At 41.2% G+C, this 25,430-nt stretch overlaps 1 protein-coding gene and 1 pseudogene across 1 annotated transcript; both read right to left on the reverse strand.

Moving 5' to 3' along the window:
* Nucleotides 1-5,941: 5,941 nt before the first annotated feature.
* On the reverse strand, nucleotides 5,942-24,621 carry DUSP21 (dual specificity phosphatase 21). Its single transcript, XM_081566401.1, has 2 exons — nucleotides 23,913-24,621; nucleotides 5,942-9,169 (listed from the first exon to the last, which is right to left on the reverse strand). The coding sequence occupies exon 1, from the start codon at nucleotides 24,536-24,538 to the stop codon at nucleotides 23,948-23,950; it is 591 nt and encodes a 196-aa protein (XP_081422527.1). The 5' UTR covers nucleotides 24,539-24,621; the 3' UTR covers nucleotides 5,942-9,169; nucleotides 23,913-23,947.
* On the reverse strand, nucleotides 6,613-7,485 carry LOC145535722 (F-box only protein 27 pseudogene; annotated as a pseudogene).
* Nucleotides 24,622-25,430: the final 809 nt, after the last annotated feature.

The following is a 25,430-nucleotide window of genomic DNA, read 5'->3' on the forward strand; positions in this document are numbered from 1 at the left end:
CTTTCAATCCATAGTATAATTGGGAGAGAAGAGAACATGCCTTCGGTCTGTTACTCTTTGCAAAAGATAAATTTAATAAGATAAGTTTCACGTAACAGATCTGTTACAGTGCACATCTCCAGTCTTAAGGGATAGGAAAAAATTAATGGACAGATGAAAACAAGGTTTCCTTCATAAACATGGACTCTATATTTTCAATAACGTAACCAATAAACAAGGTATATTTAGTTGGATTTCAAAATACAAGGAAGACAATTCAGTGCTGACTCAGTAATCCTAGCAGTATTCAGTGAGAAGCTATGGAAATCCCAACTGATTCTGCACACCAACACAGTTTTAAATTGTTTCCCTGAGACTAGTAACTAGACTAACAAACTATAGTTCTATATGGATTATGCTTCATGTTTAATCACCTCTAAAACACCTCTTCCACGCTTTATGGTATTCGTTCCATTTTACTTGAATGAATGAGTATTCAAGGCTGAGTATTTTCTACAGCTAAATTAATACATTCATTGTAAACTTTCTCACAACAGATGACCTTCAATGCCTGGGAGATTTTGACACCACTATCTCCCCCCACACACCACCACCACTACCACCACCACCACACATACACACACACACTATCTCCCCCCCACACACCACCACCACACACACACACTTGCACGAGCAGAGACAGAAATTCTGCCAGTGTTTGACAATCTCCTGGGAGCTGGTGGTTCTTGACTCAGGCTGTTTACAAGAATTACGAGGCTGCCCACCTCCAACCCCTCAAAACCTTCTTTTTCACTGCATAATCATTACTTGGTAATAGCTGCAGAATTGCATGGAGTAGATGCAGTGGGTGGGGTCGAAGTCAGGCAGGCCTGGCTGCAAATCATTTCTCTGCACAGTCTTATGTGTCCCTGGGAAAGTTACTTATCCTCTAAGCCAGAACCCTTTGTCTAGTTCAGTTACAGATATGTGTCATCCATCATGAAGCATGAGATATTTTTTATACAGTAACACAGTCCTTATATCACTATATAATGTTTTCCGTCTTGCATAGTTAATATCATATGTACAATAGGTATGTAGCCTCTAAGGTTTAGGTCCTTCACTGAAGATAGAAATGGGGAAGTAGGATAGATGATCTTTTAATGATCATTTCTATGAAAAGTGACTCTGAAAACCCATGTAGAAGGCAGAGCAATTGAACCAAAGGAGCATGAACTGTGGAATTGTGCAGATCTAGGTTCAAATCCTAACTCTGCCACTTGATAGCTGAGTGACCTTCAACAAGTTAGTCTAATTTGAGCTTCAGTTCCTTCATTTGTGAAAAAAGAGAAAATAGAGCCACTTTACAGCATTATTTTGAAGATTAAATGCCATAAGGTAGGTAAAGTGCCAGATATATGCATTCAAATACCTCAAAAGAATAGGAAGTTTCGAATTTCTAAAATCCTTTCTAGCTTTCACATTCTGGGTTCTAAATGTGTTGATCACCACTTTACCAATCACTTTCTCCTGATCCCTCCCCAACTTCCCTGTAAGCCCAATACATAGGCAGTCCTAATATACTTTTTGGGGAGGGATTCATTTCAGTTCAGTTCAGTCGCTCAGTCGTGTCCGACTCTTTGTGACCCCATGAACTGCAGCACACCAGGCCTCCCTGTCCATCTCCAGCTCCCGGAGTTTACCCAAACTCATGTCCATTGAGTCGGTGATGCTATCCAACCATCTCATCCTTTGTCGTCCTCTTCTCCTCCCGCCCTCAATCTTTCCCAGCATCAGGGTCTTTTCAAATGAGTCAGCTCTTCTCATCAGGTGGCCAAAGTATTGGAGTTTCAGCTTCAACATCAGTCCTTCCAATGAACATTGCAACATCTCTCCTTTATTCTAAAATTAAACCTTATATCACTTAGTACTAATTCTTATTTAATAATTATAACTTAATAAACTATAAGCTGGGGGGAATAATTTGAATTGACTAAGTTGATATGATTAATATATACATAGATAAATCGATATTTTAAAAATATATAAAATTTGTATTATGCTGTGTCAGATTATGGACTAGTTAGTACATCATTTGTAGCAACATTGTGTTAATCCTTATGCAGGTACCATGAATTACTGTCAGAGGAGAAACCCACTCAATTATAGGAAAATAAATTTAACTCCTTTTAAACAACTAAATTCTTAACCTGAAGTACTTAGGACTATGTAGTTCATTTATAATGTCGATGCCACATAACCTATGCAGATAATAAGTCACATAACAGTCATGATTTATTTAATCTTATAAATAGAACTATACTTATCCTTTAAATCAGGATCAGAGATAAATTTAGCCCTTCCCACACTTACTGGTGTCAAAAAAATTATCCAACTCATGTCCAAACATACTGATGACAAAAACAAATATAGGGTTAGAGTTAAGAGATTGGGAGCCAAGTACAGACAGACTTTAACCTGTTACAAAAACTTCAGTTGTCAGAATAGTTTTGGGACTTCTGGAAGAAGCCTTGACTCCCACACCCACCAGAAGCCTAGACTTCTACCCTTGCGCCAATCTGTAAAGAAGCACCTCAAATCCCACCCCACCACCAACAACTACACTGGGGAGCCTAGATTTCCATACCCACCCAGCATTAATGAGGCATCACTTCCCTTCCTTGCTGAGTTGGTGGAGAGAAGACCTACTGAAGAGTCAGAACTGTCACCACTGCCCAGTGCTAACAAGGCCTCCACTCCTAGGGAAGCAATGTGGGGAACAGTAATGAGGCACCCATACCTCAAGACAAGCTTCCCAGGTGGCTCAGTGGTAAAGAATCCTCCTGAAAATGCAGGAGATGCAGATTCCATCCCTGGGTTGGGAAGATCTACTGGAAGAGGAAATGGTAACTCTCTCCAGTATTCTTGCCTGGAGAATCCCATGGACAGAGGAACCTGGCAAGCTACAGCCCATGGGGTGGCAAAGAGTTGGACATGACTGAATGACTGAGCTCTCACACACGCACACCTTCAGACACGGTGGTCTCGGTAGAGGCCTAGTGGGGAGCCAGAACTTCAGTTCACACCCAGCAGTAACAAGGAGACCCTCCACCTCCATTGGTGTTAATCAAGGTTGAGTGGGGAACCTGGACTTCTACTCCTGGTGGTAACAAGGCAGTGCTTTCCCTTCCCCAACAGAGTGATATCAGAAGAGACCTGCTAAAAAAGAATATTTAGATGAGAGCCAGAGTTTTATAATACCCACAATGTCCAGGTTTCAGTGAAAAATCACTCATATGAAGAACCAGGATAATCCAGCATTAATTAGACAAGACAATCAACAGATGTGAACAATAAGGTCAATCAGATGTTCATGTTCTCTGACAAGGATTTTAAAGCAGTCATATAAATGTTTCAATGAGCAATTATGAATCCATTCCAAACAAATGAAAAACTAGAAAGCCTTGGCAGAGAAATAGGAAGTTTTAGCAAAGAAATAGAAGATACAAAGAAGAACCAAAAAGGAATTTTAGAACTGAAAAATATAATAACCATAATTTAAAACAACGTATGGGCTCATCATCAGAATGGAGGGGACAGAGGAAAGGATCAGAGAACTTCAAGACAGAGCAACAGAAATTACCCAATTTGAACAACAGAGAAAATAGATAGGAAAAACAGTAGAGCCTCCGAGATCTATGGGAAGGTAACAAAGGATCTAACATCTGTGTTATCAGAGTCCAAGAAGGAGAGGAGAAATATGTCAAGGCCCAAAAGGTATGCAAAGAAATAATGGTTGAAAACTTTCCAAGCTGATACAGTCCATGTCCTGAACTCTTAACTTGGAGAATTATATAAATAAATTTTATCCTATAAAACAGTGATGAGTGCTATAAGCTTTACCCAAATTTCTGTGGATGCTCACAGAAGAGGCATCTTTATCAACCTAGAGGTACCAGATAAAGCGCCTGGAGAATAAAAGATGAACTGTTGGGGGCTGGAGGATAGTTACAGTAGTGGGTATCTTCCCAACAGAGACTGCAACAGATCTGCCAAAGCACAGAAGCCTAAGAACTTGAAAGTTCTGGTGAATTCAAGAAGTTGAGTATGGCTGTGACCAAAAGGGGAAGGAAAGAATTGGAACTGGAAGTTGGAAAATTAAGCAGAACCATGAAGAGCCTAGTAAGGCTTGCCTAAAGAATCACACCAACAGTTATTGTGTTTTAGGCACAGAAATAGTAGGGTTGCTACTGGTGTCAGTGATACTGCTTTAAACAGATTTCCTTTCACCTGGGCTTGGTAGCTGGCACCAAGCTCAAAGAATATATTCTTAAAGCATTTTATTTGTTTATTTTTCGTTGCACTGGGTCTTTGTTGCTGTGCTCAGGCTTCCTCTAGTTGTAGCAAGTGGGGGCTATTCTCTGACGTGGTGCACAGGCTTCTCATTGCAGTGACTTCTCTTGTTGTGGAGCACAGACTCTAGGCACCTGGGCCCCAGTAGTTGCGGCTTACAGGCTCAGTAGTTGTAGTTCATGGGCTTAGTTGCTCCAAGGCATGTGGAATCTTCCTGGATCAGGGATCAAACTTGTGTCCCCTGCATTGGCAGGCAGTTTCTTATCCATTGCTCCACTGTAGAAGTCTGTCAAAGAATATTGACTATCTGGCTAGACCAGGGATCAGAAAACCATAACCTACAGATCAAATCCAGCACACCACCTATATGTGTACAGCCATTTCATCACACATTAAACTTACATGAAATTCAAATTTGGGTGTGTATAAATAAAGTTTTATTGGTACACACTCATGCTCATTCATTTATATATCATCTATGGCCACTTTCACAAAGCAACAGAGTTGAATTGTTGCAGTAGAGAATGTACCTTATCTTACACACTGCTGCTTTGTGCCTTGCAAATCACAAAGATGCTGTGTTTCAAGTTGGCAGTGTTTCAAGTATCACACATGTAACACCATGACTTTTTTTTATTACCAGTACATACCTATAAGTCAAAACCAGAAAAAAAGAAAAAGGACTTCATATGCTTATAAGGCACGGTGCTGTGTGAACTATTTTGTTACCAAATTTGATAGCCAACCATTTACTATGCAATAAGTATAGTTTTACTGAAAGAATATAATATATGTCAATATTACCAAACTACATTCATCACAATATTCCCAACTGACAGGAAAGCAACAGTGAGAACAATTAGAGAATTTAAAGTGGAATATTTCATCATAGCAGAGTTTCTTCAGAAAAATATAAAAATGAATATGAAGCTGCAACCAAAGTAATTTTCTGAGTGGCTCATTTCTTAGCCAAATAAGGAAAGCTGTTTAATTAAACTGTATTTGATTGTAATACCCAAAGTAATGTATCCAGAGGAAAAAAAATTAAGACTATTAGACTTTCAGCTAGAACAGTTGCTTAAAGAGTTGAAGACATTGAGAGCAGTGTCAACCATCAATTTAAAAACAAAGCAATTACTGAGTGGTTTTCCTTCACTCTTTGTGAGTTAACAGGTAATACTGATACTACTCAGTTGTTCATTTGAAGAGGCAAGGCCTTGTTTGAAATAACTGAAAAATTAACTTCTGTGACTAGTCTGCGTGGAACAATTACAAGGGAAAATATTTTCAAAGAAGCTGAAAACAAACTGATGCTATATAACATGAAGAGGAACCTGCTAAGATATGTTACAAGTGATAGTAGCAAAAATATGGGTATAGTAGAAAAGTGCTTATTTTGAACAAACAACAAAGCTTATGAAAATGTAAGGTGTTTAAACCCTGTGGCTATTTATTGTGTTATTCATCAGAAGTTACTTTGTGGTACTATTTGAACTTATCATGTGTTATTGAACCAGTAGTAGCAATGGTAACTTCATTCATTCTTATGGCTTTAACCATCATCAGTTCTGTGAATTATTTTTTTTTTCTATTGAAAAAAGCTGAGTTACTTTAGGCAAATATTATATTTATTAACCATGATTAGAAGATACATTCCTGATTTATTATCTCCATATTCAAAAAGAATTTCAAAGTAACAAAATAATTCTATACACCATAGAATCCAGGATAGGGTTGGGCTCTGGGGACCAAATTCATTATTCACAGGGTGGGCAGAACCCTCTGCCTCCAAACAATTTTTTGAGCTAGTTTAACTTTCAGCTCTGAGTCCTGGTCACAGTCTTGAAATCACAGAAGGTTAGAGACTGGAATTACTCAGCCAGAGGGATGAGCTTCTGGCTCAGACATGAGGAGAGGGTTTCTTGGAGGTGATCAATGAAGCCTCTGCAGCAGAAACAGAAGACAAGGGCAGAGGGCACTGGGGCCGAACCAGAGGGGCCTGGCATTGCAGGGGTGGTGAGGAGCCCTCACCATTTCCTTGTTTTCACCCGTGTGTCTCCACTCCATAGAACAGGGGCTGCGTTCAGTCGGTAACCCTGATGCAAGAACGTTCTTCTCGTAGTTTCTCGTAGAGTTTAAAGACAGGGCCCAGTAGGACCCCTGATTCGACCCCGGAGAGATCCCAGGATGCCAGAAGCTACAAGCTTGTGATTATTGAGCTGGTCTGGCCGATGGTCCCAGCTCCCGGAAGGCACGGTCAGGTTGTCTTACAGGGACAGCCTAGGGACGGATCCGTACGATGACACTGGATTGAGGCCTACAGACTCCACACTGCTCAGGCCACGAATCATAGCCCTCGACACTGTGGTCAAACAACACAAAGCGGACGCCCTTCTTGATGTTCGTGAACGCATGCATGATCCGAAAGGAGAAACTGCCTGTCCGCGGCCGGACGGGAAAACGTTTATGGAAGAAATAATGCAAGCTGGCATAGTTGGCATCTAGAAGCTTGACGACTAGCTGATACATCCGGTCACTGCCTTGTTGTTCTGTCCAGCGGCGACAGACGGAAATCCAAATCTTTCCACTATCCAGGAGTTCCCGCCACAGACCCTCCTCCTCCAGGTCCAAAATTTCTCCCTTATACCAACATCTGTAGGCAGGACTGTAGCTCGTCTCCCCAGAAGTCTTCAGCCTGACCCCCAAGTCTTCCTCTTCCTCCCAGCCATCGCTACCGCTCAGCATCATACAGTTCCAGAGGTCTTCGCCCGTGGGATTCGCGGTGAGCTTGCGTCCTATGGGTCTGAGCTCGCAGAAGCGACCCAGGATGCAGGGCCCGGGGTCGTCAGCAGGGGGCAAGCAGGTGCGGATGACGGGCCACAGGTCGGGATGTTTCCAGGGCAGCATGCTCCGCCACAGGTCCCAGCCGTCCACCACTTCTCGCCAGCGCCGGCACACCCGGCGGCAGTGCCGGAGCAGCGTGTTTGGGGGCAGGTAGCTCAGCACCTTCCGGAGCATCTCGATGGGCAGTTGGTTCGGGCCCGGAGCCTCCTGTGGTTCGCGGTGCGGAGCTGGGACGCTGGCGAGCAGGCCCCAGGAGGTTGAGGCGTCCATGGTCTCCTCGCCAGGCCCCGCGGCTGCTGCTGCCTGCATCTCAGCCAGTGTTCCTCATCAGTGGGCCTTCACCTTGCCTCACCTGTTCCCACCGCCACCTCAGCCCTTTTTAGTTCTGTGAATTATTATCAGAAGTAGAAACTGAATATCCTGACTTCTTCTACCACACAGCAGTTCTTATTGTTAGATTGTGATTCTTTTCAGCTCAAGAGCAAAACTGAGAATTATTGAATAAGAAGAACAGCCTTCAGCCTCTATAATCAAGCTATGAATGGCTTTGGAAATTAGCTTTTGTGGGAGACTTGATAATATATCTTAATGAATTTCACCAATTAAAGGTAAAACAACACTTATACATGAAACTTACACTTGAGTACAATCATTTTGATGATGAGTAGTGTTGTGTGGATTCCAAGTAATGTCAAGGTACTTTATACATTTCCATGCTACCAAAAGTTAAAATAAGAAACGTATTATCCGTGCCTATAGAAATTTGCAGTAGATATATTTTCCAAGTTCAAACTGCAGTTCCAAGCAGCATTTTTTAGACCTCAATGCAAATGCAAAGGAAATTTCTATATTTCAGAATTAATCTAACTGTGCAATTGAGGAGTTTCTACCTAACCATCAGTTAAAAGTGATTAATCTGCAACGTAATAACATACTAAAATACAAATATCAAGAGAAGAATCTAATAGAATTCTCTAAATGCCTTCAATGCAATGAATATACTCAAAGTCGTATGCTCATGGATTGATGTCATTGTTTGACAGTGCATTTTTTTTTCCAAAACATGGAAAGACATTTTCAAAAATGAAATACATAAAATCCCATTACAGATCAGCATTAACAGATAAACATTTGCAAACTAATCTGATGATAGGAAATACTAATTTTGAACCCTAATTAAGCAAAATGTATTCCAAAAACAAAGACTCCTGTTCTTCTAATTAGTAGACATGTATTACCAAAAACTGCACTCAGTTATTACTATTACGTTTTAAACATCATCGATAAAATATTTGTCAAAATTTGTTTCCTCTCGTTATATTAGTACCTACATAATATCTTTAATTTTGCCCCTTGACCTGCAAAATTTACAATATTTACTACCTAGTCCCACATAAAAACGTTTGCTAACCCCTGACCTATCTACATGGTTCCATGCAGACATTCAATTCAAAATGATACATTGCCCTTTCCCCCAAATATATCGTGGCCTAACTTCTCCAACAAAAGTCCGTCTAGTCAAGGCTATGGTTTTTCCAGTGGTCATGTATGGATGTGAGAGTTGGATGGTGAAGAAAGCTGAGCGCCGAAGAATTGATGCTTTTGAACTGTGGTGTTGGAGAAGACTCTTGAGAGTCCCTTGGACTGCAAGGAGATCCAATCAATCCATCCTAAAGGAGATCAATCCTGGGAGTTCATTGGAAGGACTGATGTTGAAGCTGAAACTCCAATACTTCGGCCACCTCATGCGAGGAGTTGACTCATTGGAAAAGACCCTGATGCTGGGTGGGATAGGGGGCAGGAGGAGAAGGGGACGACGAAGGATGAGATGGTTGGATGGCATCGCTGACTCGATGGACATGGGTTTGGGTAGACTCCAGGAGTTGGTGGTGGACAGAGAGGCCTGGTGTGCTGCAATTCATGGGGTCGCAAAGAGTCGGACACAACTGAGCAACTGAACTGAACTGAACTTCTCCAAAACATTCCCTTGAATCTAGAAAAAGAGACAAGAGTTCACAATATCAAAGACTAAAACTGACAGGTAACCTAAGGCTTGGATCTGGGTGAAACTGATGTTAATTATGAGGCAGATGGCCCTAAATGGCTGGATTAAGAAAATCCCACTCATGAATTACCTTGGCTTCATTTCCTCAAACACACTGACTGAAAAAGGTAGTAAACCACTTATTTAAGGCCCACACTCTATACCCCGATGACTCACCATCTGCCTCCCGACTTAGAGTTGGTGCCTAAATCAACATGAGATGTCAATTTCTCAACCTTTCAAGTCTGCTCATCAGAAAACTGATCCTCACCCCCACCTCACTCTATATCCTCTAGACCCCTCTATTTCCCATTTATCTAGGCGGATCGACAAAACAAGCAGGCAGGAAAACAGCAGGGAGATTGGGAGGAAAAGGGAGGAGACTTAACATTTAAGAAAGTGCAGTTCCCATAACCATGGGCAGCTTCATGAGTGTGCAATCTATACAGCTGCACAGGGCCCTGTGATGATAAGAAGGGCTTCGTACTTGTTTAATGCTCTATGGACACTGCCTTGAAATTCTTAATTTTTGAATAAGGAGCCCAACATTTTCATTTTGCATGTAATTTTTCTGCAGGTTATGTAGCCTGTCCACTCAAAACTTTAAGGAAAGGCCAGCATCTTAAATGTTCCCAAGAGAAGTCTGTGCTGGGAAGTGTATTGTGCTGTGTATCGCATTAGTAAAGAAGAGATTAAAAAAAAAAAAAGGGAAAGTCAGACTGCGTGGACATCAGTGTGCCCTCTAGCTACAGACTTGAGATAGAGATTCTGCCACCACTTCCACAGACATATGGTAGGTTCCAAGGTAAACATCTCAATCACTTGTAGATGGATATTGAGCCCACAGAAAGCCTTGTCTTATTTGAAGATAAGGAGAATAATCAACCCAGAGCTAGAGGAAGTACACAGCATCTAGAAAAAAACGACAAAATGAGAATTCTTCCTCACCAGGGTGATCCATGAGAAAACTTTAGAAACCTGTTAACGTCCTTAAAGTTTCTGCAAAATAGAAACAAAAGAATGAAGAGGTGGGACTGATATGAAAATCTAACAAGATGAAATGAAAACCAAAATGAATAGGGTAAGGAAAATGAGCAAGTACTCTAAGACAAGCAGGAACAAAATTAAAGTACACACTGGAGACAGTAACAAGGAAAATTCATCCAGCAGAAAACAGAAATTGGTGTCAAGAACAAAGCTGATGCTAAGATATAGAATGGAATGGAAAAAGAGATGAAAACAGTGAAAGAACGAAGATAGCTGTGGAGAAAGAATGGAGAAAATAGAGAACCAACTTATGGATAATTTGAGTTCTTAAAAGAGAAACAAAGGCAAATGGAAGAGACATAATAAAAAATAAAAGCAGAAATTTTCTCTGTTAAAGCACAATGTATGTTGATTGAAAAAGCCTGCTATATCCCAAGCAAAGTCAGTAAAAGAGGACTCACAATTGGACACATCATGGCAAATGTTTTAAGCTACAATATTAAAATATCTATAATTGTTCAAGCAAAAAAATGAGATCATATTGCCCAGATAGAAACAAATGTCAGTCTGTCTGACTTCTCATATCTAGAGTAGTATTCATCTGAGTTGCTTTTCAGGTGTAAAGGTGTCAGAAAAACACTCTCTGATAGTTGTGTGTGTGTGTACATGCACTCAGTCACTCCGTCATGTCTGACTCTTTGTGATCCCCATGGACTGTAGCTTTCCAGGCTCCTCTGTCCATGGAATTTTCCAGGCAAGAATACTGGAGTGAGTTTCCATGCCCTCCTCCAGGGGAGCTTCCCAGCCCAGGTATCGAACCTATGTCTCCTGCATTAACAGGAATGGCACCACCTGGAAAGCTGCTTCTTTGCCATCTAAGGGATCATAAAATAGATCACCTTCTTGAAAAAACTGGTTTACAATATTTTTCAACCAACAAAGAGATGAAATTAAAAAAATAAAATAAAAAGCTCGGACTTCCCTGGTGGTGCAGCAGTTAAGAATCTGCCTGCCAGCATAGAAGGAAGCTACCTTAACATATTAAAGGCCATATATGATAAGCCTACAGCAAACATTATTCTCAATGGTGAAAAACTGAAAGCATTCCCCCTAAGATCAGGAATAAGACAAGGGTGTCCACTTTCACCACTATCATTCAACATAGTTCTGGAAGTCCTAGCTACAGCAATCAGAGAAGAAAAATAAATAAAAGGAATCCAGATTGTAAAAGAAGAAGTAAATCTCTCACTGTTTGCAGATGACATGATACTGTACATAGAAAACTCTAGATAGTATCAGAAAATTACTAGAGCTAATCAGTGAATTTAGCAAGGTTGCAGGATACAAAATCATTACACAGAAATCACTTGTGTGTCTATATACTAACAATGAAAAATCAGAAAGAGCAATTAAGGAATCAATCCCATTCACCATTGCAACAAAAAGAATTAAGTATCTAGGAATAAACTTACCTAAAGAGACAAAAAACTGTACACAGAAAATTATGTGACACTAATGAAAGAAATCAAAGATGACATAAGCAGATGGAGAGATAGTCCATGTTCCTGGGTAGGAAAAATTAATATTGTGAAAATGACTATACTACCAAATGCAATCTACAGAGTCAATGCGATCCCTATCAAATTACCAGTGGCGTTTTTCACAGAACTAGAACAAAAAAATTTCACAGTTCATATGGAAACACGAAAGACCCTGAATAGCCAAAGCAGTCTTGAGAAAGAAGAATGGAGCTGGAGGAATCAACCTTCCTGACTTCAGATTATACTGCAAAGCTACAGTCATCAAAACAGTATGGTACTGGCACAAAAACAGAAACATACACCAATGGAACAAGATAGAAAGCCCAGAAATAAACCCATGCACCTGTAGGTACCTTATTTTTAACAATGGAGGCAAAAATATACAGTGGGGCAAAGACAGCCTCTTCAATAAATGGTGCTGGGAAAACTGAACAGCTACCTGTAAAAGAATGAAGTTAAAACACTTCCTTACACCATACACAAAGACAACTCAAAATGGATTAAAGAGCTAAATGTAAGACCAGAAACCATAAAACTCCTAGAGGAAAACATAGGCAAAACACTCTCTGTCATAAATCACAGCAGGGTCCTCTATGACCCACCTCCCAGAGTAATGGAAATAAAGCAAAATTAACCAAATGGGACCTAATTAAACTTAAAAGCTTTAGCACAACAAAGGAAACTATAAGCAAGTTGAAAAGACAACCCTCAGAATGGGAGAAAACAATATCAAATGAAACAACTGACAAAGGATTAATTTCCAAAATATACAAGCAGCTCATACAACTCAATACCAGAAAAACAAACAACCCAAACAAAAAGTGGGGAAAAGACCTAAACAGACATGTCTCCAAAGAAGACATACAGATGGCTAACGAACATGTGAAAAGATGCTCAACATAGCTCATTATTAAAGAAATGCAAATCAAAACTACAATGAGATATCACCTCACACCAGTTAGAACAGCCATCATCAAAAAGTCTACAAACAATAATTGCTGGAGAGGATGTGGAGAAAAGGGAATGCTCTTGCACTGTTGGTGGGAATATAAATTGATACAGCCACTATGGAAGATGGTATGGAGATTCCTCAAAAAAACAGGAACAAAACCACCATATGACTCAGCAATCCCACTCCTAGGCATATACCCTGAGGAAACCAAAATTTAAAAAGACACATGTATCCCATTGTTCATTGCAGCACTATTTGCAATAGCCAGAACATGAAAGCAACCTAGATGTCCATTGACAGATGAATGGATAAAGACATTGTGGTACATATACACAATGGAATATTACTCAACCATAAAAAGGAACACATTTGAGTCAGTTCTAATGAGGTGGATGAACCTAGAATGTATTATACAGAGTGAAATAAGTCAGAAAGAGAAAGATAAATATCATATTCTAACGCATATATATGGAATCTAGAAAAATGGTACTGAAGAATTTATTCACAGGGCAGCAATGGAGAAACAGACATAGAGAATAGACTTATGGACATGGGGAGAGGGGAGGAGAGGGTGAGATGTATGGAAAGAGTAACATGGAAATTTACGTTACCATATGTAAAATAGATAGCCAACGGGAATTTGCTGTATGGCTCAGGAAACTCAAACAGGGGCTCTGTGTCAGCCTGGAGGGGTGGGATGGGGAGGGAGATGGGAGGGAGTTTCAAAAGGGAGGGAATATGTGTATACCTATGGCTGATTCATGTTGAGGTTTGACAGAAAACAGCAAAATTCTGTAAAGCAATTATCCTTCAATAAAAAAATTAATTAATTTAAAAAATATATACCTGAAGAGCCAAGGAAATGCACTGGCATGGAGGATGCATCTAGGTGAGGTGTCAAAATTCTGTAGATTGATTTAAGAATGAGGGCCTGATAGAGTTCACACCCAGAGAAGTGGACTACGGGACCAGGGTCGCCTTATGGTTTTTGCAGGCTTTGGGCACTTTTGCCTTTGTGGGAAAAAAATCTTAAATATTGTAATTTTACTACTGCATTGGAATAAAGATGGATATAATCCAAAAAAAAAAAAGAATCTGCCTCCCAATGCAGGAGACATGAGTTTAATCTGGTCTGGGAAGATTCCACATCCCTTGGGGGCAATTAAGTCCTTGGGCCACAACTATTAAAGCCCATCAGCACTGGAACCCATGCTCCACACCACAAGAAGCCACTGCAATGAGAAGTCTGTGAGGCACAACTAGAGAGCAGCCCCTGCTCACCAGAACTAGAGAAAAGCCCTTGCAGCAATGAAGACCCAGTGCAGCCAAAAATAAATTAATAAATAAATAATTTTTTTAGAAAATGCTCAAGAATGGGGAAGTCATGGAAGGAAGCCTTGTCAAGCCAAAATAGAAGTGCATCTAAATAACTGCATCATATAAATCTCACTATGTTTTCTCAAATTGTGTTCTAAATTTTTTAAATAAGAAAAAACTATGTGAATCTTAAAACCTGCATTAACATTTTCATGAGTTAGATTGTAGAAGGAGGTAAAGATCAAATGTGCTAAATTCTGTATCTCAAAAGCATGATTCAAAACATGCTGTTTCACTCTGGACCCAGCAATTAGATAAAAATACGTTTAGAAAAGCTTTTGAAAAACTTAAACATCCATTCCACATAATATATATACTATATCAACTCAACAAATAGAAAGGTATAGTAAAAAGTACAAGTTTCCCCTTCCTCCAGGTAACTGCTTTCAACTAACAGAATAAAATGCTTTCTAAAACAATGGAGAAGATAAAAACAAAACTGAAAATAAAGAAAATGGCACAGAAATGTTAATAAATGTCACAGAACAAAATGGCATAAAACGAAAGATTTCAGGATTTTAAAATGTAAACCCTCTATTAAAATACTTGTTGAGTAGAAGAAATTTAAGTATAATCTAGTTACAAAAGAGATAGTATTTTAAAAATGACATAGTCATGAAACAATTATACTCCAATAAAGAATTTTAAAAAATGTGAACAAAAAGTAAACAAATAATAATTAAAATAAAAATTTTAAAATGATGTAGTTTGCTACAAAGTGAAAAATAGGCAAAGGTATAGTCGACAAATACAGACCAAAAATAAATGAGAGGGAGAGGAGTTGGCAATATTACTGAATCAAGATAAAAAGTGTTAATGAGGCACAGAGAGCTTTATATTGGTAAAAGGGTACAAATAGAATTCTCATTGTCTTGATGTTCAATGCCAGACTATCATACTATCAAAATATATATTCGAAACTGTATTAGTCAAGGTTCTCCAGACAAACAAAACAATAGAGAGAGATTTATTTGAAGGAGTTGGCTCATGTTATTTTGGGGACTGGCAAGTCCAAGGTCTGTATATCTGTAGGGGAGAGCCAACAGGCTAGAAACTCAGATAAGAGTTGATGCTGCAGGCTTGACTCCAAGATCTACAGGGCAGGCCAGCAGCCTGAAAACTCAGGCAGAGTTTCTGTGTTGCAGTCTTGTGACAAAATTGCTGCTTCTTTGGAAAACCTCAGTCTTTGCTCTTAAGGCCTTCAACTGATTGGATGTGGCCCACCCACATAATGGAGATAATTTGCTTTAGTCAAAGTCAGCTGACTGCTAATGTTAATCCCATCCACAAATACCTTATAGCAATATCTAGACTAGTGTTTAACCAGATAGATGTGCACCATAGCCTGCCAAGTTAATGTGTAAAATTAACCATCCAAGAAATATCAGGAGAAATTGACATACAGACAGTAGCAGTATAAGACTAACATACCTCTTAGTTATTGGATATATCAAGCAGACCAAAAAATAAATGTAAATATAAGGAATATGAATACTATTAAGAAAGTATATAATATACTATGGATTATAGATAAACTGTATATGAATATAACATATACTTTCTTATATTATAAATTCTATAAATAGATAAGAATAGTGGTAGCAATCTGAAAAAAATGTAATGTTGGATCCGTGTCTCACACTTTGTACTAGAATATCCCACAGAGATAAATATTTACATGTTACTTGGAGAGCCATGATAGACTTTTTAATGTAATTTTGAAGTTTGGAAAGCCTTTCAGGGAGTGATGGAGAACCCGAGTCATACAAATAAATAAATAAATTTGAATTAAAAAGTTATCTCTGGGATTTCCCTGGTGGTCCAGTGGCTAAGACTGTGCACTCCCAATGTAGGGGGCCTGGGTTCAATCCCTGGTCAGGAAACTAGATTCCACATACAACTAAAGATCTAGCATGCCGAATACAGCAACTAAGAGTCATTGTGACCAAACAAATTAATTAAATAAATAATAAATATTTTTTTAAAAAAAGTTATCTCTGCCTGGCAAATCCATTCTTTTTTAATTGAGTTCTTTTACTTTAATTTGAGTCCTTACTGAGCTGTAAGCATTCTTCTGTATTCCCATTTGGCCTGTGGGATCTTAGTTCCCTGACCAAGGATTGAACCTGCACCCTCAGCAGTTAAAGCACAGAGTCCTAACCACTGGACCACCAGGGAATGCTTAGGCAAATCCATTTTGTTAGTCACTCAGTCGTGTCTGACTCTTTGTGACCCCAAGGACTGTAGCGTACCAGGCTCCTCTGTCCATAGAATTCTCCAGGCAAAAATACTGGAGTGGGTTGCCATGCCCTCCTCCAGGGGATCTTCAAGACCCAGGGATAGAACACGGTTTTCTCACATTGCAGGCAGACTCTTTACCGACTGAGCCAACAGGGAAGCCCGTCTAAGCAAAGCCAAAAGACAAGTGAAAAATTGGAGATAATATTTGAAATTCTTATCACAGATGCTTTATTTCTCTGAGTTCTTACAAATCAATAAGAAAAAAAGACTAACAATGTAATAAAATACTGATACTAGTAGCATGGCTCAGACAGTAAAGAATTTGCGTGTAATGCAGGTGACCTGGGTTTGATCTCTGGGTTGGGAAGGTCCCCTGGAGAAGGGAATGGCTACCCACTCCAGTGTTCTTGCCCAGAGAATTCCATGGACAGAGGAGCCTTAGAAGGGTACAAGAAAAACTCATAACATTAAGTGTCTTTGGGAAACAGAACTAGTTGGTTAGAGGACAGAGATGAGGAGACTTTTCACTCTATATGCCCTTAGGTACCATTTGAATGCTGAACCTATTTAAACATTAAAATTTTTATATGATAAAAACATGTATTAGAATCCTACCCATAAATAATACACTCACTGTTCATAAGACAGCTAATAAGAAAATCTCAGTGCTCTAAAAACAAAAATTATACAGGCCATCTTCTGTGACCACCATGCAATAAAGCTGGATATGAATGCAAACTCTCACTGTCCCCACCCAGCACAGACATGCCTAAACTTGGAGCCTCCAGGGTTCAATCAAATTTATCACATATGCCTTCTAATTTGGTCAAGTTCCATGCTCATTTTTTATTCCTTCATCATAGAGGCTATTGAAGAAAGAAGCCAACTGTGAGTCCAAATTCTAACACTGTTAAGCCTCATTTCAGAAAGTCTTATTAAATACACTTTCTGAACACAGATACCTGACTGAGACCTTGATACATCTCTCCAAATGGAGAGGACCTGGCAGGGAATCTGGCCCAAGCACCAAAAGATTACCCTAAAATTCATGTTTCCACTGCCTTCTCTCCCCTTACTAGGCATTCCTCAAAAGGTGATCAAGAGGTCACTTCTCCAAATGCCTCAATCTCGTGAACAGGGAAATAGTGAAGGTGTACCAGAAGGAGACACAGAGGTAGCTGAAGATGGACTCTCAAGGACTCATAGGTAAACATAACCCTCTTATTGTGTATCTTTATTTCTTTACCTCAACAGCATAGTTAGAACGGATAGTCAAGGGTGTCATAGATGTCTCTTTGGTAATGAAACAGATATGATGGTAAATGCTGTAGCAAGCAAAAACTGTTTTAAAAAATTGAATGGTAAAGAGTTGAATGAGGATGTGTTAGTATGTGTGTGTCAGTCGTTCAGTTGTGTCCAGCTCTTTGTGACCCCATAGACTGTAGCCCCATAGACTACTGGGCTCCTCTGTCCTTGGGATTCTCCAGGCAAGAATACAAGAGTGGGTTGCCATTCCCTTCTCCAGGGGATCTTCCCAACCCAGGGATCAAACCCTAGTCTTCCGTATTGCAGGCAGATTCTTTACCATCCGAGCTACCACAGAAGCCTGTGTGTTAGTATACTAAATTACAATTTTCTAATAGCATGAGAAGTTGAAATTAAGATACACAAATTCCAGAAATAAGATCAATACTTTACTGATCAAGTTTCACATTCTGGGTAGATGATCTTTTATTTAAATGTTTATATGTGTAGAAACACATACAATGTGTTCTATTTTTGCCTTTCAGTCCTCTAATACCTGGTTAAGCTGTTCTTTTTTTTAATTGGAGGAAAATTGTTTTACAATGTTGTGTTGGTTTCTGCTGTACATCAATTTGAATCAGCTGTAAGTATATGTATATTCCCTTCCCTCTTGAGCCTTCCTCCCACTTTCCCATCTCACCCCTAAACAGTTCTTTAGATTTTCTCTGATGAAATAACTATTATGGTTTCTGTTCTCCTGATTCAACCTTGACCAATACCCAAGAAAACAGTAATTCCAATTAAAACTACCATAACTATTAAAATGATTCCTTCAGAAGAGAAAAAGAAAGAATCCAACAATAACAACAGCAAAAAGCCTCTGAAGAAGAACCGTCACTGTGGGGTTTAGGTGGAGGGGGGAATGTCATTGCTCTATCAAATGTTACAGCCTTTATGAAGCTGCACCAATTTAAAGGAATGTGATACTGGCACAGGAAGAGATAGACAATGTAACAAAACAGAAGGAACAAAAGCAGACACAAATATTTATGGTTCTTTTGATATCTTATGGTGAATGATGTAGGATTTGTGATCTCTGAAGAAGAAGATTTAGCTTTGGGTTCAGGAACCAGGCTTGATCACTCAAGAGCTTTCGTGTAGCAGAGTTTTATTAAAGTAAGAAAAGGAACAGACAAAGCTTCTGACATAGACATCAGAAGGGGGACAGAGAGTGCCCCAATCTCTAGTGTTAGCAAGGGAATTACATACTTTTTAATTGGTTATTACAATAAATCAAAAGAATGCCTCAAGGTTGTAAAGATCTTACTAGACCCACTCCCATAATATACATTTTAAATAACAGGATTAGTCAGAAGGTTTTCAAGAAGGATAAACATGTCCTCAAGCAGGATACATTATTGTTATATAATCCTTACTAAGGAATGTAGAAAAAAACATTTGTCCTTTCCTCCTCCTTGAGAATTCCAGACCCCTATCTCCTCGTTGAGAGCCCCAGACCCCTTTTTCCTCCTCGGGGTCCCCGGACTTCTTATCAGCCTGCCTAGGAATTGACTCTCTCAGTTTTGCAACATCTCAATCTACTTACCTTAGTCTCAAAAGAAATGTAGGAAAAGAGAACCCCATCTGCCTGTCATCTCTTGACTCCTGAGCTGTGTGCTGCTTTAGGCAAAGTCTTTAACCTCTTGGAACTTCAGATTTCTCATTTGTAGGATATAGATAATAACTACCATGAAGGGCTGTTAAAAAGACTTGAGATATTGTCATAAAGTGCCCAGTACTGTGCATGGCATATAATAGCTTCCTAATAAACAGTTATTATTTTCTTTCACTTTAACTCATAGTCTACTTTTACACGGTCACAGTTTTTTTTCCAAGTGATATGATCCTTTTCTTCTCTGTGTGTGTCTCTCTGTGTTAGAGCACTTTATGCGTACTCCCCACAAACTAGAGACAGCCTTGCTATGGACTGAATTGTATCCTCCTCCCAAAATATGTTGAAATCCTAAACTGGCCCCCCAGAACCCCAGAATGTGACCTTATTTGGAAATAACATTGTTGCAGTCATACTGGAGTAGAATGAGCCCCAATATGACTGGTGTGCTATAAGAAGAGGGAAATTTGGACACAGGTATGCACAGAGGGAAGACAGACACATAGCCATGTGACCACAGAAGCAGATACTGGAGTGATGCATCTACAAGTCAAGGAATGTTAAGGATCACTGGCAACAACCAGAAGCTAGGAAGAGACAAGGAAGAAATCTCTCCACCTCCTATCCTGGACCCCCGGCAGGTCTCAGAGGTATCATGGCCCTGAAAAGACTTTCATTTAGGACTCTGGCTTCCGGAACTGTGAGAAAATAAATTTCTGTGGTTTTAAGCCACCGAGTTATCAGCATTTTGTTACAGCAGCCCTTAGGAAAGTAATACAAACCTAAATATTCTTCACAGGTGAATGCAAAACAAACTGTGATACATCCATACAATGGACTACCACATGGGTAAATCTCAAAGACTGAGAGAAGCCAGTCAACGAAGGGAGGGGTGGTGTCAATGGAGGTTGTATCCTGTATGATTCCATTTATGTGAAATTCTCTTAAAAGCAAGTCAATAGGATGGAGAACCAATCAGTGTTTGTCAGAGGCTGAGTGGAGCCAGAGTTTGACTACAAGGAAGACATGAGGAAAATTTCTAGAACCATGGAACTGCTCTGTGTCCTGACTATGACAGAGGTTATACAAATATATGCATTGTTAACACTGATAGAACTATATGTTCAAAGAGAGTTAATTTCATAGTGTGTTAGTGAAAGTGTTAGTCGCTCAGTCATGTCCAACTCTGTGCAACCCTCTGGACTATAGACTGGCAGGCTCCTCTGTCCATGGAATGCTCCAGGCAAGAATATTGGGGTGGGTTTCCATTCCTTCTCCAAGGCATCTTCCTGACCCAGGGATCAAACCCAGGTCTCCTGCATTGCAGGTGGATTTTTTACCATCTGAGCCACCATGGAAAAGGAGTACATCAAGGCTGTATATTGTCACCCTGCTTATTTAACTTATATGCAGAGTACATCATGAGAAACGCTGGGCTGGAAGAAGCACAAGCTGGGATCAAGATTGCCGGGAGAAATATCAATAACCTCAGATATGCAGATGACACCACCCTTATGGCAGAAAGGGAAGAGGAACTAAAGAGCCTCTTGATGAAAGTGAGAGAGGAGAGTGAAAAAGTTGGCTTAAAGCTCAACATTCAGAAAACTAAGATCATGGCATCTGGTCCCATCACTTCATGGCAAATAGATGGGGAAACAGTGGAAACAGTGGCAGACTTTATTGTTTTGGGCTCCAAAATCACTGCAGATGGTGATTGCAGCCAAGAAATTAAAAGACGCTTACTCCTTGGAAGGAAAGTTATGACCAACCTAGATAGCATATTAAAAAGCAGAGACATTACTTTGCCAACAAAGGTCCATCTAGTCAAGGGTATGGTTTTTCCAGTAGTCATGTATGGATGTGAGAGTTGGCTGGTGAAGAAAGCTGAGTGCCAAATAATTGATGCTTTTGAACTGTGGTGTTGGAGAAGACTCTTGAGAGTCCCTTGGACTGCAAGGAGATCCAACCAGTCCATCCTAAAGGAGGTCAGTCCTGGGTGTTCATTGGAAGGACTGATGTTGAATCTGAAACTCCAATACTTTGGCTACCTCATGTGAAGAGTTGACTCATTGGAAAAGACTCTGATGCTGGGAAGGATTGGGGGCAGGAGGAGAAGGGGATGACAGAGGATGAGATGGCTGGATGGCATCACCGACTCGATGGACATGAGTTTCGGTAAACTCCGGGAGTTAGTGACGGACAGGGAGGCCTGGCGTGCTGCGATTCATGGGGTCGCAAAGAGTCGGACACGACTGAGTGACTGAACTGAACTGAACTGAACTGAGCCATCATGGAAGCCATGGTGTGTTAAATTAGGTATTAAAAAAAAAAAATGAAAATGGGCCTTCCCTGGTGGTCCAGTGGCTATGACTCCAAGCTCGCAGTGCAGGGGGCCCAGGTTTGATCCCTGGTCAGGGAACTAGATCCCACATGCTACAACTAAGAGTTCTTATGCTGCAACTAAGACTTGGCACAGCCAAATTAATAAATAAATACATATATATTTTTAAAAAAATGAAAACACATGCACATGTATATATAATAACCCAAACAAATTGCTTTTCAAAATACTTAAAAAGAGATTTTTCTTCTGAGTTTCTGCCACAAAGGCTGCCACACTAATCCTGGTCTTCTGGGAGCCAGTCCTTCCATCTGTAGAAGGAGAGGATCCAACTAGAGCAGAGGTTTTCATAGCAACCCCCCTCTACTCCCTCAAATTGCATCCCTGGGCACTCCTTTTGTGGAAGTGGGAGTGAGGGTGGGTTTGGAGAGAAAGGGCATTGGACTCCACTGTGGTATGAACCCACAGGTCTGCATCAACCAGAGTAGTTGTGCTTTCTGACTAATATATATTTTTATGTAGAGTAATTCAGGATTAGAATAGCTGCTCCCAAGCCAGAGTCAGATACCTAGGGGATTTAAACAATCCTAGATTCCAGTGCCTACTTCTGGGGCCCACTAAATTGTCCCTTTGGCAAGTGTCCCCACGGATCCTAGTTGATCCCAGGGCTCTGGCTCTAATGGTCAGTGATTCTAAATAAGGCCTTTGGGCGAGGAACAGGGGGCCCGGGAATGGTGCTTCTTGCTTTCGCACGGATTAAACACAGTGATACAATGGGAATGCTGAAAGGGCTCTGAGTCTAGGCCTCCTGTGAGATAGGGTCCAAAAGAAACTTACCCCATTTGTTTTAAAGGCAAGATAACTTTTAGAAACAGTACTCTGTAGACAAAAAGGGGCCATACACAGATGGGGGAAAGGCCCTTATGAGGATGGGTGTGCTGACCTCCAACTGGCAGGGCTAACAAGTAATGTTAATAACAAGAGCAGCCTTTTCCTCTAAGCAGGAAACCATCTGCTTGCTAGGTCTCACGCTAAGGAATCTAATCCTCACAACAACCCTGGGAGAGACAGGCTGTCACTGCTTTGACAAGTGAGGAAATGGAGGCTCTGGGAGGCCCCAGTCACAAGGGGTGGGTGACACAGTCGAGTCCTGGCCAGCAGCTCCAACCTACTACGCAACAGCCCATGAGAGCAACAGAGGCCTGGTGTCAGGCGGACTCTGTTTTGGCAAGTGCCTTGGAGAAAGGGGGCTTCCCTGGTGGCTCAGACGATAAAGAATCTGCCTGCCAATGCAGGAGATGCAAGAGACACGGGTTCAGTCCCTGGGTAGGGAAGATTCCCCTGGAGAAGGAAATGGCAATCCACTCCAGTATTCTTTCCTGAAGAATTCTATGGACAGAGGAGCCTGGTGGGCTGCAGGCCATGGGATCGCAAAGAGTTGAACACGACTGAGCTACTAACACTTTCACTTAGAGAAAGGGATTAATGTTTCTTTCTCACAAAGGCTGGTGGGGGTTGCTGAGGGCACTTTGGGATTTTGCCATATAGTAGATCACTAGAAAAAAAATTTTTTATAAGCTTTATATAGTGGAATTTGGGCTTCCCTGGTGGCTCGGTGGTAAAGAATCTCCCTGGCAATGCAAGAGACTCGGGTTCAATCCCTGGGTTGGGAAGATCCCCTGGAGAAGGAAATGACTACACACTCAAGTATTCTTGCCTTGAGAATCCCATGGACAGAGGAGCCTGCCTGGCTACAGTACATGGAGTCATAAAGATTCGGACACAACTGAGCGACTAAAGACTCAGTGGAATGGTTTTTTTTTTGAAAATTATTTTATATGGAAATTGAATTTAGAAAGCCAGAGTTGGGTCACTGTAGTTGCAGGTGGGGGCAGGAGTACCCTGGGGCTCCCCCAGGACTCCCGGAGAACCCCAAGAAGGCCACTTATCCAGTAGGTTGGCACTTACTATAAGAAGCATGTACAGTCAGAGACATGTACCATGTCTAAGGCTCTGGCTTTGGGTTGGGAAGAACCAGGTGGGGTTGGGGGTGGAGGTGGGGAGGGGACACTCACCCCTGGGTTAGTCAGCCTCTGGCTACAGGTTCATCTGAGCTGGACACCAGCTCTCCCACCCTCCCCTCTGGCCGGGCCCCAGCAGTCATGCCCGGCTACTCACAGGATAGGATGCATTGTCACCATTTTCCATTCAGTGAATTTTATTCTTTAAAGATAAGCACACTAAGTTAAGAATTCCAGCCTCCCCCTTCCCCTCTTTTTGCTTGCCCATCTAAAAAGGGGTTTCTAGTTTCTTATCAACAAAAGTTCAATGTTCACCTCAGTCAAGGTTGGTGCAGGATCTGAAGCAGAAGTTAGGGGCTGGCCGGAGTGACTCCCATCATCTTCATCAAACAGATTTCTTTCTCATAGACGTCGGGAATCATCCCCAGTGAGGAACTGATCATGTGAACGGTGTTCTTGCTAAACAGCTTGAATTCATAATGGATAAGCTGCTCCCAAAAGCCGTTGTTGGGCCGAATGGTGGGGCGGCAGGACTTGGTCCACGTGTGGGCGTCCAGCAGCGACATGGAGTGGTACTTCATCAGGTAGGCGAGGCAGAAGGTGGCAGAGCGGCTCACCCCGGCAACGCAGTGCAGCAGCGTTCGGCCTTGCTTCATCTCCACGCTGTGGATCTGATCTGCAATAAAGTCAAAAAAGTCGTAGAGGCGCGAGTTGGGAGCATCCGCCAGCGGCACTTGTATGTACTGGATGTCTTCGAAGAACGTGTCGGTCACCTCCAATGACACATTGATGACAGTGGTGATGTGGTTGGTAGACAGCATGACTTTGTCCTTGGCTGCCACAGCATTGCTGAGGTAGAGACTCTTGGTTATCTGGGAGAGGCCATGGACCTCAGGCTGCCGGACAGCCTGAATCGGAAACGGACACAGAGGCGTTGCCATCGAGGCGGTGGCACAGCGGTCTCTGTGGTGTCCCAGGAGCGATTTCACGAGCAGCAGCTCCGTGATGTCTCTGGAGAGGCTCTGGGCGACAGTATGCTGGTCACCCACTGGTCACCCTCCTTCTTCACTCCGCCCCCTGATTCCCCTTCCCCACCCCACCGCCCATCCCTTGAGGGCGTCACAATTCCCCACGGCCCTTCCCATTGGTTCCCATGGCAATAGCCCCTTGCAACAGGGAGGACTTGGCCGCAGAGCCAGGTCTTCAGAGAAACCCCAGATCTCTCTTTTTATCTTTCTTTATAGTTACTTATTTTCAGAGCCGGAATTCTTATGTCTTGATGTTTTAACGTTCTGTTACCAGATAGCTCTTTTATGTTTCAATTATTGGACCACTCTGTACACAGTGTCTATTTTATTAGTGTTGAAGAACAGGGCTTACCTTTGTTCTGCAAAGTAATAGTATCATATTTTACATTGGAGCACAGCATTTGGCTCCTGTGATATGTTCATCTCTATAAAACTGCAGTGAGGTAGGGGTTTCCACTGGCTTTGGTGAGCTGGCCTGATACTTCTTTGTTGATTGTAGCCATAGAATTATGCTCCTGCTCTCATACACATCAGGACTGTTTATTATAAGGGAACATTGCTGATACATAGCCCTTTATGGTGAAGTTGGCCTGTGGTGAACAGTTGTGACTAATTTAGCTATGTTGCTGTCCATTTGTGCATACGGCCCGAATGATTTATCACCTGATTCTGCTTTATTACCTGAAACAAAAGCTCAAATTATCTTGTCTACATTATCCCAAAAGAACGCCCACCTACTTTGTAAACAGCACATCATTTTGACCACTACTGATGGTCTCTTCCCAGTAATGTTAAAAATTCTGGA

This window comes from Giraffa tippelskirchi, chromosome X (assembly GCF_054371585.1).
Source record: "Giraffa tippelskirchi isolate mGirTip1 chromosome X, T2T-mGirTip1v1.2.pri, whole genome shotgun sequence".
NCBI classification, from domain to species: domain Eukaryota; kingdom Metazoa; phylum Chordata; class Mammalia; order Artiodactyla; family Giraffidae; genus Giraffa; species Giraffa tippelskirchi.

Bases quoted from the DNA above. Each gene is read 5' to 3' on its own strand.
- DUSP21 (XM_081566401.1), bottom strand. From the start codon at position 24,538: ATGGCAACGCCTCTGTGTCCGTTTCCGATTCAGGCTGTCCGGCAGCCT.